The 15,183-nt window shown below is 36.9% G+C and overlaps 2 protein-coding genes across 10 annotated transcripts in view; one reads left to right on the plus strand and one right to left on the minus strand.

The window, feature by feature from the left end:
* LOC105227973 (uncharacterized) overlaps positions 1–13,209 on the minus strand; it is a 193,251-nt gene extending 180,042 nt beyond the window's left edge. For 8 of the 9 annotated variants that reach the window (XM_019990920.3, XM_011207554.4, XM_049458909.1 and 5 more), the window contains exon 1: positions 12,285–13,208. The gene's annotated coding sequence lies outside the window, so the exon portion shown is untranslated. Of the gene's footprint in view, positions 1–12,284 lie in introns of all 9 variants that reach the window. The other variant, XM_049458906.1, reaches the window with a different exon arrangement.
* Positions 13,210–13,529: 320 nt separating this feature from the next.
* LOC105227974 (osteopetrosis-associated transmembrane protein 1) lies at positions 13,530–14,905 on the plus strand. The gene is made up of 5 exons (XM_011207560.3): positions 13,530–13,712; positions 13,793–14,042; positions 14,102–14,286; positions 14,362–14,533; positions 14,605–14,905. Exons 1-5 carry the CDS (start codon positions 13,641–13,643, stop codon positions 14,706–14,708), a joined length of 783 nt encoding a protein of 260 aa, XP_011205862.1. The 5' UTR covers positions 13,530–13,640; the 3' UTR covers positions 14,709–14,905.
* Positions 14,906–15,183: the final 278 nt, after the last annotated feature.

A 15,183-nucleotide genomic window follows, 5' to 3' on the forward strand; every position in this document is an offset into this window, starting at 1 on the left:
AGTCTTTCGTTTACCAGACCAATGCAGTATCTTCCAAGCGTGGATCACAGGAATTAAAGAAAACCTTTTTCTTCTGTCGAAGAGTTTGATCCCAACAAGAAATATATTTGCATATACAGAAAGCTAAGCGGCTTTAAAAATACTAACAACTCTTTGGGTTTTCTCAAAGATGCTGAAAGAATGCATTGATTTCTTAGTTCGACTGACAGTCTATGTATTTCACGATAAACCTGCAATAGCAATTTGTATGCCTCTAGTTTCTTGTAGATTCTCAATCGACAAACATGTTATAAATATAGACGAGTTTCGGTGGAGTCAATCCCTAACTTGCTCAACAAGCGGGCAAATGTGGCAGGAATGGAATATGGGTCCTATATACCGACTACCAAAATCCTAAAGAAATAACATAAGAACTCTAGTAGGTTCTTGGTCTAGAGAGGACATACTAGAGTGAGGTATTTCAGTCACGCTGATTTCACAAGGGGCCACATTAAGGTCTAGGACACCTATTCATCGTCCTCAGCCACCTACTCTACCTGCTAACGCGAGTTGTCTGTTATATTTCGGGCTTTGGCAACCCTAGTGTTGCAATCTGGCAACTCAAAACTTTATCGTAAAGTTTGACACTTTTTATGTTATACATATTCAGAATGTTTTGACATACCACCGCTTATTATGTTGTTAACAGTAACTTAAAATAATCATCTCGACCAAGAAATGGAATTTGAGGTGAAATTTTTCGCGCTCGTGTCGAATAGTCAAGAAAGATGTTAGCAAAATATGATAGAGATGCTTCGTACTACGTGTATGACATCGTGACAGGTGTTGAATCGTGTATTTGCGCGTGTGAGCCCGAAAATAAAAAGCAGTCGACTGTAGGGGTGTTTCAAGATGATGTGCCGAAACCAACAAAAGTTCTTCGAGTGCGAACTTCCAAGCAAATTCTTTCAAAAAAAAATCAGAAAAACCAACCACCGAAGACGAATCACTCTACGCCACGACAATGCTAGTCCTCACACATCGGCCGAAATCCCTACCTGAAAAGGCAGTTGATGCGTTCAGACAGCATGCTTGGAGACACCTCAATCAGAGTAGCAAAAGTGCTTCGAAATTTGGTTCAAGCGCATGCAAAAGTAGCAATATTTCACAGGATCCAAAATAGTTTAATTAGAGCGGGTGGGCTAAGCTTTCTATATTTCCATTCTTCGTCGGAATCACATAGACACAATCTTCAAATGTCGTGCTGTCAGGTGTTTTCGGAAAATTCAACAAAAATTGTATTGTATTGTACTAATGTAATTAATTGTTGTCAAGCATGATGGAGTATTCCTTCGAGTCGAGTGAAAGACTCCCAAATTGAATATCAACGTTGTAATTAAAATGTAAACTTGCTTCATAGGCGATGCGACCGCATCAATTTGCTATTTAAACGCAACACGCGCTCCCCCTGAACGCCCAACCCAGCATGCAGTCCGCGCCTAGGAAACCGAAACCACAGAGGAAAAAAGTTTAGGCTAGCAACAGGAAATTTAATCACTGGCACGTCGGCCCTTTTCAACACACCCGACACAGCATAAAGCGGATTAAATATGCAAACGCTTAAAAATGTTCAAATATTGTGGCAACCCGCACACTCACACACACACATGCACAGATACTCGTACAGAGTGTGTGCAACGACAAGGCAAAATTCAAATCCCATAATTTCGCTGGAGCAGAGCGGGAAGAGAGAGAAGGGTGGAGTTGCAAGAATTGGAAATAACTAGCTGAAAATGCAGAAAACTCTTTATGCAAATTCTTAGAGGATTTAAGCAAATCGTTGGCACATTACGTCAAAATTTCAACACCAACAACCAGGAACCAGGCAAATGAGATTGTTAAACGAGTGAAGAAAGGAAAAAGAAAAATAGAAGACCCACACAGTTGGGTGGATGTGCAAACCTTGGCTGGTGATGTGATGAAATGCAAATGTAAAATGAGAAAAAAAAAGCGGGAAAAAAATTCCCTTTTCAAGTTTAAACGCCAGGTGTGTGCGTGTGAAAGCGCAGAAATGGAAGACAGCTGAGATAGAAAAGCGGCGGAAAAAAACCCGAGAAGTAAAAAGCCTTAGAAGTTACGAAAGGTAAATAAACTATGAAGTAATATTAGACTTCAGAGGCGGCCTAGGCCAGCAGGATGCAATGCCACAAAAGCAAGTGAGGTGTGCAAAAAGCAAAGCCAGAGCCATAAGAGTGCGTGGAGACCGTGAATCAAAGACGGTGCTCCTAGTGGCACCTTTGCAAACATATTTAAGTAAAAAGTTTCGAAGACAAACACATACATACCTGCAGTAGTTGCGCGAAAGTTTTGGTATGCGGTAGCCGACGAGGTGCTTGGCCGGTGGTTGAAGTGTGCGCAGACAAGGAGCAAAGACACGGCAAACACTGGCAACGGGCGTTAAGAACAATTGAGAATTTGATGTTAAACTGCTAAGTTTGCTGCAAAACTTTGTTTCTTTAACGAAGAGGAATTGAAGAAGAGGTGGGTAAATATAATAAAGGTAATCATTAGATGGGTACAGCAGATCTGCGGAATTCTAAAGAGCTTTGAGCAATGGATTTAGAGTTCGGAAATAGTTTTACTATTATATAAGATAGTGAAAAGCCCGAGTTTGCCTGTATAGTCGCCAAGATAACCAAAAACTTACTGATCCAAACAGAGTTAGATCGCCGAAGTAGCAGCTCTTCACAGGAAAAAATGTTGGACAATTCTGGTATCGCGAAAGCGGCACAGGTTTGCAGCCAGAGTTGTCATTGTAACGGTTATCAATTCCCCGTTAGGATGGTGAGGTTCAAATACGATCATAGAGGCCATCCAACGGAAGTCCCAGAAAACCTGCTGTTTCGGCCGGGTTGGACCATGGCGAAAGAGCTGTCAGATATGTGTAGGGTTAGCTGAACATGCAAAGAGGTGGTTACTATCATGCGTGAACTCGTAGCACGCTGGACGTATGTTTGATAAGTCGGTGTCAGATTCTCGATAAATAGGACTTTAACCTGTTAAAGTATCCAGAACGAAGCTGCACAAAGCCCGCAGTCGCGTCCGACAGTTTCAGAGACTTTAAAGCCATCAAATGTAACGTGAAGTGAAGGTTCACCGAAGACAGCACACATCCTAAAATCATTTAGGAGTAATATTCACGAAGGCGGTCCGATATCATTGAAGCTCCAACTTCTTTGACCCGCATGAAAAATATGTTGGTCTTGAAAGTACGCTCAGATGGATAATAAAAATAAGTTCCACGAGGACAAATCTAAAGAACCCGTGTGATGGGGCAGCAGTTCGTAGCCTAAAATCGACTAATTTGCCGCAGTGAAAGAGAAGTCACGAGCCGGAATGCGCTTAGGTAAGGTCAAACATTGCTGTGAAGCGGTCTCACTACCGAGCTTGTGGTCCGAGGTAACTCAACAGCGGTCTGCCAATATAAGATCGGGGACTTTCGTCACGGTATCCTCTGTTTTTGGAGCTCAAGTGCGCGGTAAATCAAAAATTGACTAGCGACTAAATTTAAACTTACTTAACCAATTTCAGACGGTTACCATCGAAGAAAAAAAGTTCCTGCATACTGTATACACACGATCTTTGATATCACTATCATTTCGGTTTCAAGAATCGAATCACCGACCGTTATTGCTGAACCAAACGACCGTATATATCGAACCCACTTCGTACATTATTAGGATTCAGTAAATGCTGAAAACTGCAAACCGCTCTCAACAGTTTTTAGATACTCATGCCAACAAAGAAGTCACTGACGCATTTAAAGGAAAAAAAGTCCATACAATTTCGCTTCCACAGACGCATATAAACATTTCATATAGCGAAGTGCATTTGTGCATGGCTTGTGCATGGATATCCTTAAAAGCCTTATGCATAATGCAACTAAAACACAATGGCCGCATGCAGTAAGTACCGTAACAATGGCGGAAAGGTGTTAAAAATCGGTTGCGCGTAAGGCACGTAGCCACGTCTGAGCGCTGTCGTTTAAATATCGATCCAAAGCAACGACTCCTCAACTCCGGGCGACGCATAGTTTTTGCTGCTTCCATTTGGCTGCTTCGCATTATTCCTTTATGTGTTTTTTTCACTCTATTCTCCGCCGCTTCTTGCGCCTTGCACACAGTTCGGTCCGACCAGGAATGCAGATAAGTTGGCATAAAGCAAAGCGACGGCCAACTTAGAAATTCGCAGTCAACTTCAGCGTTTGTCGTTGCTGTTTAACCTCTTGCAGGACACACACAAGCAGCAGGCGGCTTTCTAAGCATCCTGCTTGCAATTTGACAGAGCACGAATGTAAAACAAAACAAAAAGCGAGTTGAAAAAAGTAAAACCAAACAAAAGCCGTTGCGTTCACTGCTTTTGGCAGCGCTCTGAGGAATCCAACCGCTACGTCAAGGGCAAGAAAATAATAATAAAGCAAAGTGCAGAAAATGCAGCAAAAATTCCTCAAAGGACTCACGACACGATGTGAATGTTCCTGCAGGAGCGGTTGCATGTATATTCGTAATATACATATATGCGTGTGTGTGAGTAGGCTGCGTCTAATATGGCAAATGCCAGGCGCGCATGTCGAACTCAGTGCAAAGGACATAGCGGCCGGCAACGGCATAAGGAATATTTCAGTATACCAACGGATATTTTATATGTATGGCGCGGGGTGTATGTGTGCGTAAAGGCGGGAAAAACAAAGCATACTAAAATGAAAGCAAGAAAAAAAGTTAACTTCGGCTGCACCGAAGATATTCACAAATTAAAAGGTTTCCATACAAAGACTTTATGTTTATCGGTCACACCTCGGATGGCAGCAACATACTCGTAATATACTGGTCCAATTACGGTTTCGACAAATGACCAACTTCTTGAGGAGAAAAAGATCTGAGCAAAATTTCAGTTTGATATCTCAAAAACTGAAACTCTCGTGTCACTACAGACAGACAGATAGACGGGCATGGCTAAGTCTACTCAGCTAGTAACGGTGATCGTTTATACAATATATAACGGGTGATAGAAGTAGAAGTGCCTTTTTCAGTGAAGGAAATCTAGCAGCCGTAGCTAGGAGTGTACCTGAAGACCGAGAAGAGTCTATTCGGCGCCGTTCCCAGCAACTCGGACTGACGTATGGAGCGACTTGGCAAATTTTACAACGAGAAAGCGTACAGATTATGCAAGAACTAAGGCCGCTTGACCTTCCCAAGCGACATCGCTTCGCTCTATGGACTCTTGAAAAGTTTCAAGGATCCAACGTTTTCAAGTCAAATTTAGTTCAGCGATGAGCATCACTTCTGGATCAATCGGTATGTAAACAAGCAAAATAGCCGCATTTGAGACGAAGATCAATCTGAGCTGCCATTTCAAAAAAAAAAAATAACGGTTTGGTGTGATTTGTGGGCCGGTGAGTCATCGGTCCATATTTCTTAAAAAATAATGCCGGTGAAAACAAAGCCATCCGTTACCGTGCCATGATAACCGACTATCAGATGCCTTAAATTGCAGCTCGTGATGTCGATGATATTTGGTTTCAACAAGACGGCGCCACTTTCCACACATCGCATCAATCAATGGATTTATTGAGAGAACACTTCGGTGAGCAGATAATTTCACGTTTTGGGCCGGTCGATTGGCCACCAAGATCATGTGATATCACACCGTTAGACTTTTTCCTGTGGGAATATGTAAAGTCTAAAGTCTATGCGGACAATCCCGCTTCGATTCAGGCCTTGGAGCCAAACTGTTACCAGTCGAATTAGTTATCGAAAAATGCACTCAACGGATGGACCATTTGAAACGTACCAGATTTTGTTGTTGTACCGGCAGAAATATATTACTGATCTAATTTTTAAGAGTTAAGTAGAACGGACTGCCGTGGGAACCGACTTTCAGTGGATCTTTCGTGCAGTTTCCCTTCATAGTTAAACTTTCTAACAGAGTTTTCTACAAGTCGGTTAAAACAAACCCAAATCTGATGAACAGAACTAATACAGAAGCGGTTTTGAAGTTGTAAGAAAAAATATTTTAAAAATGCTATTCCAGATTGCGCAAAAACTATAGTCATTCAGTTTTCTTGTCTAAGCAATTCTTAAAAAAAATAAAAATGGTTTCTTTTGCGACATCAGTAAAACATTTGACTTGTCAAATCTGTAGAGAATTCATTGAAAGTAACGATAAACTCGTGATTTCAAACCTTCACTGAAATGTCAAACTTTACTTCCTGAAAATGTCGTGTATCCTAACGCTCAAAGAACAATAATCGATTTCCGAGCGTACAGAGAATAATGCGCGCTTCAATCACTTCGCATTGAGTGAACGTCATTGTGAGGATATTGAATTTGCTAACCGACTGGCATTGTCATGTCATGTCGTGTTTCGTGCCGTGGGTAACTTTTGATGCGTTTAGTCAAAATGCTTCCGTGCACATTTGCGATGCACCATTCAGTTCAGGAACATGTACATATATACACGTATACACCTGTGAACACCGGAGCACAGCGAAGAGTGAACAGAGAGCAAATGTAATTGTTCAATAAAACGGATGTAGGAAGGATGCGCACAGGATGGAGGTTGACATGCCGAAACTGTGGCAGAGTTTGTATCGAAATGACAGATTGGGGGAGGGTAAGGAAAATAATAGTAAAAGGAGAAATAAAATAATCGAATTTGAAAGTATTGACATTGACAATGCCGTTATTAACGTAATATTTTTGGAGTATAAGGATTTTAGGATAAAAATTGAAAGCTTGAAGTATTACATCATCTGATTAAATTTGAACAGAAGTGGTTCATTTGAAATGCGCGCGAAAACCGACTCGATAAGAAATTAGTTCCTAGATTGATACAACCTTTTTAATGTCGATGATAACATAGAAAAAATGCTTGAAAATCGTCTTGTTGGCATCAGAGAGATATCAGGAGATCTCAGCATCTCTAACGGATCGTGTCAGCACATTTTGGTTAAAATATTGGTTAATATTTTGGTTCACATTTTAGGTATAAGCTAGATTCATACCAAAAGAACTGAATATTTTGCAAAAAGCGACGTTGAGAAGAGGTGGTGACTAGACGAGGGTGCCTACATATGATGCCGAAACTGTTCAATAATCTAGAGAATGGCGCACCAAAAATGAGCCGAAATCGAAAAAACCTTGCCAAAGTTAAGGTGGTAACTTCTTTCATACCCGTGGTGTGCTTCACCATGAATTCGTTCCGCAGGGTCAAACGATCCACGAGGAATACACTTGGCCGTTTTGAATTTGCCTAAATGAAGGAATTCGTCGTAAATGACCGAACTTTTGTCACGATAATGCACCGTTACATTCTAGAATCATTGCGACAGACTTTTTGGCCCAACAAGAAAGAAGAGTTATCGCTCGGCAACTATATTCAGCAGATTCAGCTCCCTATGACGCTACTCGCTGAAAACACTGAAAACAAGTGCTTGGACGTTCCCACGACAGTTGGGTCTAAGTAACCAGAACTGTCCCGGATTTTTATGCAGCCAAGGATTGTTAACTTGGCACTACAACAACAACAGCAACAGGTATATGCTTGTATTGGCTCTAAAGGAGCGTATTTCGAAGGAGATAAAACATATTTGTAATAAATACTTGAAATTTTTCGCCAGTCCGGGTCAAATTTGATCAGATGGTATATAACGTTTTAATTTACTTGTTCATTATAAAGAGACACCTTATTGTGCAAAAATGTTGGTTAATGCTTTAATAACTGGTAAATACCAGGTACTATAACTCTTCTATCTATTCTCATACAAAAAAAATTAGTTCAGTTAGAGGCAACTAGAAAAAAAGTCTATAAAGACTTTATTCAAAAATATTTGAAAAATTCTATAAAATAAACAGTCATCATTTAATAGAAAAAACAAGAAATTATTTTAAGTAATTAAGCAAACGAGTAAGCTATTAAGATAATTGTAATTTTATAAAGGTTAATATCAGCGTGAATGACAGGCGACTTTCAACATATTACATACATACATTATATACATAGATGAGCACACGCTCCCCATAAGTGTGCCGCTAATGCCAAAGCAAGGGACATTCACACCTATGCATATATAGATGTCTGTACCTACATAAGCCTAAGTAATTTAATTTTAGAAAGCATTGTGTAATCCAAGCGCCATGGGCACCGTTTTATTTTCGGTAGCTGTTGAGGCTGTGAAAACATTGCAGAATTGCACTCGTGGGGTAATCCCAAAGTAATTAAATGACGCGCTACTAGGCTTTGATGATGCAGCGGCTATAAAGATGATAAATCTTTATACATACATATGAACTTATATTTGGTAAATATAATGTGGGATGTGTGACTTGATGCTTACTTGTAATGAGCCGGCTAAGAGAGCAGGGTGTAGAGCAATAAAATTATGAGGATTTATCGGTTAAAACTATTTAAAGTTTTTATAATTTATTCAAATAAAAATTTGGATTCGAATTGTTATATATAAACATATATTAAGTATTTTGGATTTTATTTTTATAAACATTTTTTTGGATGAGTGACTTGTAGAGTTTGGTCTTTCTTTTTTTATTAGAATAAGTAGAAGAGTTATAGTACCTAGTATTTACCAGTTATTAAGACATTAACCAAGATTTCCGCACACTAAAGTGGCCCTTTATAATGAGCAAATAATTAAAAAGTGATATACCATCTGGTCAAATTTGACCCGGACTGACGAAAAAATCAAGTATTTTAATGCAAACTTTTTTAACTTCTTTGAAATAGGCTACTTTAGAGCTAATATAAGCATATACCTGTTGCTGTTGTTATTGTAGCTGTAGAATTCTGAATATTTCGTCCAGAGAAGATTATTTAAATTGCTTTAAACTATATAACATACGAATGCGTAAAGACCTCTTGAACAGTCAAATAGATAATAACCCAACTTCCGTAATAACAAGTAGCGAGCTGTGACAGCAAAAAGTTAATTTTACAAAACAATTCATGATTTTGATTGGATCGAAGCAAATTAGGCACTCTGAAAGCGGAGCTTATTTCAAAATTACTGAAAGAAGCGAGCTTCATAAAACAATCCGTTTGAGTTAAAAATAAAATTAATGCATGCATCATCGATACTTATCAATCATATCGAGTTTTTTTTAACATAACTTCAACCTACTCCATGTCTTTGCTGAGCACATGAAAAAAAGTAATAAAAACAAAAAAATTGGTGTAATTTTGTATATCGCAGTTATCGAACATTTTTTTATTTCCCCGTATTGCCGCTGTCACACACACGCAACTGATCGCGTGATGCAAATTTTTTGTGTTCGAGCAAAAAATCGCAACAAATAAAGCCGCCTTGGGCGCACAGCATCAGCAAAGCGCAGCTTGCACAAGCGACACGAACACTTGGCAAACGGTAACACAAGTGTTTTGGAAACCGAACACAAACATGCATACATACAGACGTATGTATATGATTGAAAACCTAAAATACAACAACAAGAATGTTTGTGATAATTGTGTGGAAAAAAACAAAGCGCGCAAAGCCAAATAAAAATAAAGAAACAAGAACAACAAACTAATAGGTATTATGGCAAAGACTGACTGACTGGGCTGACTTGGCAGGCGAAAACCTGATTTCCCCAACAGCTGTGTGTGGGTTTTACTTTTGCCCAAACACTGACGATTGGCGGCGGCGACTTAACAACAAACCGAACATTGTCGCGGCGCAGAGACGATGTCGATCGGTTGTTGTTTATTCGAAGCACTCAAGTGGCTAACTGTTTCGTTGAAATTACGAATTTTATGGTTTGTCATAAAAGATGGTGTTTTAAGATGCAATTGAGTTGCTTATTTTAAATTTGAATAAAAAAATTATAAAAAGCTTTATTGCTAATGAATCATTTAATGACAGTTGAGCTTCAAACTAGAGAATTTCGGTTGCACCGAAGCTAAATTAGCCTTCACAAATAGTAAAACTTTTATAAAGGAAGTTAGTTCTGAAAGTTCAGTTTGGATGTTAGATATGTACATATGTATGTATATGATATAAGGGTCCGATATGAACAAATTGTTCAGAGATTGTATTGCGACCTCCATGCCAAATTTCGTAAAGATATCTAGCCAAGGTAAAATATATCCATACAAGGACATGATATTGATCGATCAGTTTGTATGATAGCTATATCTTATAGTGATTCGATTCCGTTAAATGGGTAGCCTTTAGAAGAGAAAAGGAAGTGTGCAAAAAAATAGTTTCACGTATAAACAGACGGACAGACGGTCATGTCTATAACGAACCTGGGTGTTACAAACTACGTAACAAATATAATATATCCTGTTCAAGTTATAATAAAATCAATTTCGTCTACAAATTCATTATTTCAAAGTTAAGAGCATTGCTTCATCTAAGGAAAAACATATGTTCAAACTTTCAACAAGAATAACAGTACTACAATTACAATAAAAATAAAAATAAAAACAAACTGACAACGTCACATACTTTCCAAAACACATGCAAGCTTTGAAAAATATTTACACACGCATATGCAGCTATGCATAATAAAAAGGGAGAACGAGTAATAACGCGAAACCAATAAAAGGGGGGCTGCAATTGCGTACGAGTACATGCATGCTCCATGTAGCACTGCTCCTGAATTCTGCACATGCCCATACAAGTGGGCCGCGGTGACTGACTGGTTTGCAGCAGCAGCGCAGACAGACAGCCACTGCATATATCACATATGTACACTTGTGGGCATACAAGTTGGAGAATTGACATGCTTGCAGGCAGGCAGGCAGACAAGAGTCAACGAATGAAAACAAAATTCGAATAGCAAATACATAATCGAGAATAAATCGGCGCACATATTCACTTCGTATATAAACTTACATATACTTATAGCGATAGTGCACGGCACAAGCTGTTCGCCCGACTGACTACAGCTGGCTGACGAGCCCATGACTAACTGGCCAACTGACTCAATGGCTGTGACTTGTCGCAAGGCGGCAAAGACGTAGATTTCATATCTACAACAAAACTCACACTTGCACAAATGCAAACATTTTTATACATTTGCGGTCTTACAAGCGTTAAAAAGTTATTTAGCAGTCAAAGTACGAATGCAAGTGCCCTGCTACGGGCTGCTGGTAATCTGAAACTGCATTTTTATAGCAAACATTGCAGCCACTTCCCAACTATGTAGTGTGGCCTTCAGTTATGCCACTTCTGATGCTATTCCGTCAAACTGCTGCAGCTGGTTGCTTGGTTACTTTCATTAATAGCGGTGCAGCAATTGTGGTTAGAAAAAAAGCTTTGCAATAATCACAATAATAACTATTGTAAGGCATTGAACACAATATTTATCCATAAAGTGTTTGGAGTTTTAAACTGGTTGCAAATACCTTTTATGATTCGCAGAAATTAACAATAGATTTGTTCCTTCACTGTAATGACGTTTAGCCATAAGTGTAAAGTAATTACAAAACATTCTAAGATTTAAAGTACGTGTAATGGTTTTGATATTGGACCACATTGCAATTAATTACAATATTTGTTTATATAAACACAAACATACTACATACATATGTTTATGGTAATACTTCATATCTCTTATCACTAAAGAATGTTTAAAATATTTGTATAATATTTAAGAATTTTATGCATCACCACTTTTTTTTATAATTTCAAAAGAAATTTATATTTTAAGTTAAATTTAACAGCCACTTCAAAAATGTTATCACCAATGAAAACTAATATCAATTTTGTTTTTAAATTGGAAAGCATTTATAAACTCACAAACATTTGTATTTACTAATTCAGTAGTAAATACATTGCAACTGTATACAGGAAAGATGTGCAGCGTTGAAAGACACCATAAACAGAGTTTGCGCATAAAATTTTGTCATTCGGAAAAGCTGCTACGAAGCTGCTGCCAATATACTCTTTGAGTGTAAAAACATCCTTATCTTATATATGTATGCATCTACATTACATACATACATATAAGTATGTACAAAAAAATCAACAAAACAGCAAATCTAAAATACCGCCACTAGCATAACAAACTGGTGTAGCAAATTGTAAAAAAAAAATATAATTATACTATATGCTATATGTAAACAATTAGGTATATACTACTGCAAAAACTTAGTTGTAAGGGGTATGAAGGAGGAGAAATATACTTATTATATTTCATTCATAATACTAAGTAGGGGTTTATCACAGGCGTGGCAAAATAGATATTGGTTAACAAAATAGCGATATCTCAACATTCTGTACTTACAGTTAGCAATGTAGTTGTAGCAAACTGTATACAATTGTATAATTTTTTGCACAATTCACCGTTTATTATTATAAAATAATTTTATCTTGTACATTTAAGGATCTTAGCTCACTACACATTTTCCTTTGCACACTTTTTAAACATAGATTTTCTCTGTATTTACTTTTATTCCTTTGCAGCCGCTGCAAAAATATTCCGTTTGATTATTTGCAGACAAATAACTCCCTAAACTGGCCGTGGTAGCTACTGCTGTTTGCTATTCGGCTTCCTTATTTACAGGCTCATGAAACACATGCACTAAAACACTAGCTCGGCTCCAGCAGCTAGTCTTATGCTCCAGTGGGAACATCTACATATATGTATGTATATTATTCCTACATTTACTGCCGAGTCAAAATTTTGCAGAGCAGCGATTGCAGACAATTGAAAAATTTTCCTGTGAAGGAGTGGCGGGCTCGTCTGAATTCTGTTGTATGAGCTACCGTAAAAAATTATTTTGTTTCACAAATAATTTATAAATTGATCCATTATAATAGAATTAGACACTTTTCCATTTATTAGCACTGCACTTTTCTTATATTTTTGTTTATTTATAATTACTTTACATACTTTTCCGGCTTCTATCGTAAAGTAACACATACAAATTCACACATATACGAACGCAGGAGGCAGCAATTCAACTAGAGATACTAGCGGGCAAATATGCCAATTGTACAAAATATTTAAATATTCGCAACTTCTTTATACCTTATAAAAGGTTATTTACACTCACTTTTCAATTAAAACTTTGCGTTGCAAGCATCATATCACACTATATATATCTTTTACTTCAGCTTACTTTATTTGCACATCTTTATCCAAGAAATTATTCACCGAACAACTCCACTGACATACGTTTCTTTCGGCGTCGTATTTTGCAATGGCAATAGTTAAAAATGCATATCGAATTGGATTTATGAACGACAGACCGAAAATATGCAACACTGCAGAATGGAAACCTAGAAATAGTACAGAGTGTACGAAATGACAAAATTAGTTAAAGATTTTCGATTTCTACGAGTTATATATTTATATTTTATTCTTTTATATATTTAAATTATACCTTTGTATCTTAAGAAAATATGCTTTAAACATTTTAAAAATGTTTAATATTAAATAATTTGTTAAAATATATAGATCAATATATTTACTTCCGAAATATCATGCAACACTGTTTAATGCATCGCTACAAATGTTTGTTGATGTCAGCTGTGACTACAATAAAACAAGTTCTTTGTTATTATTGCTGTGTTCAATATAATGTAAATACAAAAGAATAAATATTTTGAACTATGATATAAAAAATTGCATATCAAAATGTATTGTCCAAGTGTTTCAGCAATAATAATTTTATTCTTAACGGATATATCTCGCGGATTGGCGGAAAATGTAGGTGTTTCCGATATTCTCACTTTTCATAGTGAATTTTTTCCGACGCAATTATTTTATTTAATTTGAGCTATTTTCAGATATGCCAAAAATATTTACGAGAGTTAGCCCAAAAACAGAGTGAATTTGTGCAGTGTTCTACACTACATTCGGTGCCAGTGAGCCTTTGTGTGGGATGTGAGGAGCCATTTACTGAGATGCATGTGGCTTACATCACCTTGCGTCAGGAGCAGAATTGTACAGATAAATTTTTTGATAAAGATCGTATAAATATAGTTTCAACAACACAATCAATACTCGTCGGTATATGGAGGAAAGCGTTCTGTGATGGTTAGCATAGAGTTAACTATTATGTTACTGTTATTTTATGTTTCTTTAATAATTTACAGATTGCTTTACCAGTAATAATTCATACGTGTTCGATTTAAAGCGAACTGCTTTTGATGATTGTATAACAAACCACAAAAATAGAGAATGTGCGTCGTGCTTATCCCAATACATGGACTTGAACGGATTTTATCTTGATTTGGATAAAAATAACAAAGGACGAGTTTGTTATGACATGCAAGACTCGGTAAGACTTTGCCTTAATTATTTGCAACAAAATTTGCCTCGCTATACTCCATATGAAAATTATATTTGTCCACAGATGAATCGGACAAGAGAAGAATGGTCTAAAGATCTGGGTTGCTGTCATCGTGAATTTAATATTTTATTATTTGCTGTTGTTAGCTGTATCGTTGGGACGTTGCCATTAATATTTTATGGTACAATGTATGCGATAACAAAACGACAGGAGCGTAATCACATTCTAATTGAAGGTAAATTATATAAAATGACACTAATAATTTAAATGCCGCTGCTATAAATTTTAAATTAATTGATTTTATAGACACTTATCAAAATGGAACTTCAACTTCTAACAATGCAAGCAGTTCAATTCCTAATTTACTGAACACAACAACAGAAGCTGCACGTCCTCATGTACCTCTCTAAAAGAATAACACCCGCTAGTAGCAGGCTATTTGTACAATTTCGAAATATCATATTATAAACTACTAATTATAATTTGTAATTATTATTTCTAATATTTGAGATACTATAATAAGAATGTATATAATACTATAGCAAATATATGTACAAGTATATATTTTGTATTAAACAAATAAATTTTTAAATGCGTATAATGACTACATATTTGGTATTTTGTGTTTCTAACAATTAATTTAGAGAGAATTGCACTTTGCAATTATTAAGACTGTTTACTTTTAACAGCTGATTATATTTACTTTTTATGTTGTTACAAATACAATATTATTTATCGATATAAATACGGTAATAAAAATATCGGCAGTCGATGATATTAAATAAAAATTTAAATAAAATGCGGATACCATTAAAAGTGAAAGAAATACGCGATATTTACATAAGTGATTCTGAATAATTAAGGTACGAATTTAATAAACTTTAT

This window comes from Bactrocera dorsalis, chromosome 5, assembly GCF_023373825.1.
Source record: "Bactrocera dorsalis isolate Fly_Bdor chromosome 5, ASM2337382v1, whole genome shotgun sequence".
Taxonomy (NCBI): Eukaryota; Metazoa; Arthropoda; class Insecta; order Diptera; family Tephritidae; genus Bactrocera; species Bactrocera dorsalis.

Coding starts and splice junctions, on each gene's coding strand:
- LOC105227974 (XM_011207560.3), top strand. CDS start 13,641: ATGTATTGTCCAAGTGTTTCAGCAATAATAATTTTATTCTTAACGGAT. Junction 14,287..14,361: donor GTTATGACATGCAAGACTCG/GTAAGACTTTGC, acceptor ATTTGTCCACAG/ATGAATCGGACAAGAGAAGA. Junction 14,534..14,604: donor TAATCACATTCTAATTGAAG/GTAAATTATATA, acceptor TTGATTTTATAG/ACACTTATCAAAATGGAACT.